This window comes from Limulus polyphemus, unplaced genomic scaffold (assembly GCF_000517525.1).
Source record: "Limulus polyphemus unplaced genomic scaffold, Limulus_polyphemus-2.1.2 Scaffold3713, whole genome shotgun sequence".
Lineage (NCBI taxonomy): Eukaryota > Metazoa > Arthropoda > Merostomata > Xiphosura > Limulidae > Limulus > Limulus polyphemus.
The window spans coordinates 103,037-103,715 of NW_013669323.1; the positions used below are offsets into that span (position 1 = coordinate 103,037).

Below are 679 nucleotides of genomic sequence, written 5' to 3' on the forward strand. Positions count from 1 at the left end.
TTCTTATGTAAGCAAAAGTGTAAATAATAGCACTATCAAGAAAAAAAACGTATATATTTTTAGAACACACGAAAAAAGTAGGTAATCGCTCTACCAAATGAAATATAATATATGCATTTTCTATAAAAAAGTAAAAATGCGAATAACTGCCCTACCGAGAGACACGAATGTTTACATTTTCTAAAAGAAGCCAAATATGTAAATAACCATTCTATTGAGAAGAAAAAATGCTCTTTAATTTATTTCAAATAGAGAGATATTGCGGCCTCTTTTTGTGAGAAATTGTGAATTTTTCATACACGCGACTTTATCACATATGACGATAGAACAAGATCGTATTTAGTCTAATAAACCATCTAACATTGTGCCTATTGGAAGTAGAAAATTCTGCTTGGTTCCAAAGTTAACACAATAAATAAGAAAAACTGAACACACCTAGCACGGAATGTACTGAAAGATTACATTGTATGTGCACTTGGGTAACGGGTTTGGAGTTAACTACACATTCTTCGATGTAATGAGTCTGATTTTAACTACACATTCTTCGATGTAATGAGTCTGATTTTAACTACACATTCTTCGATGTAATGGGCCTGGTGTTAATTATACATTCTTTGGGGAAAGGCATCTGGAGTTAACTACACAATCTCCGGGTAATGGGTCCGGATTAACTAAACAC

At 32.8% G+C, this 679-nt stretch overlaps 1 protein-coding gene across 1 annotated transcript in view; it reads right to left on the reverse strand.

Moving 5' to 3' along the window:
* Window positions 1-59: 59 nt before the first annotated feature.
* The window catches only part of LOC111088416 (equilibrative nucleoside transporter 1-like), a gene marked incomplete at its 5' end in the record, with an annotated part of 18,611 nt that continues 17,991 nt past the window's right edge, over window positions 60-679 (reverse strand). The window contains one exon of the mRNA XM_022398474.1: window positions 60-151. Coding sequence (XP_022254182.1) covers window positions 60-151 — 92 coding nt within the window. The remainder of the gene's footprint in view (window positions 152-679) is intronic.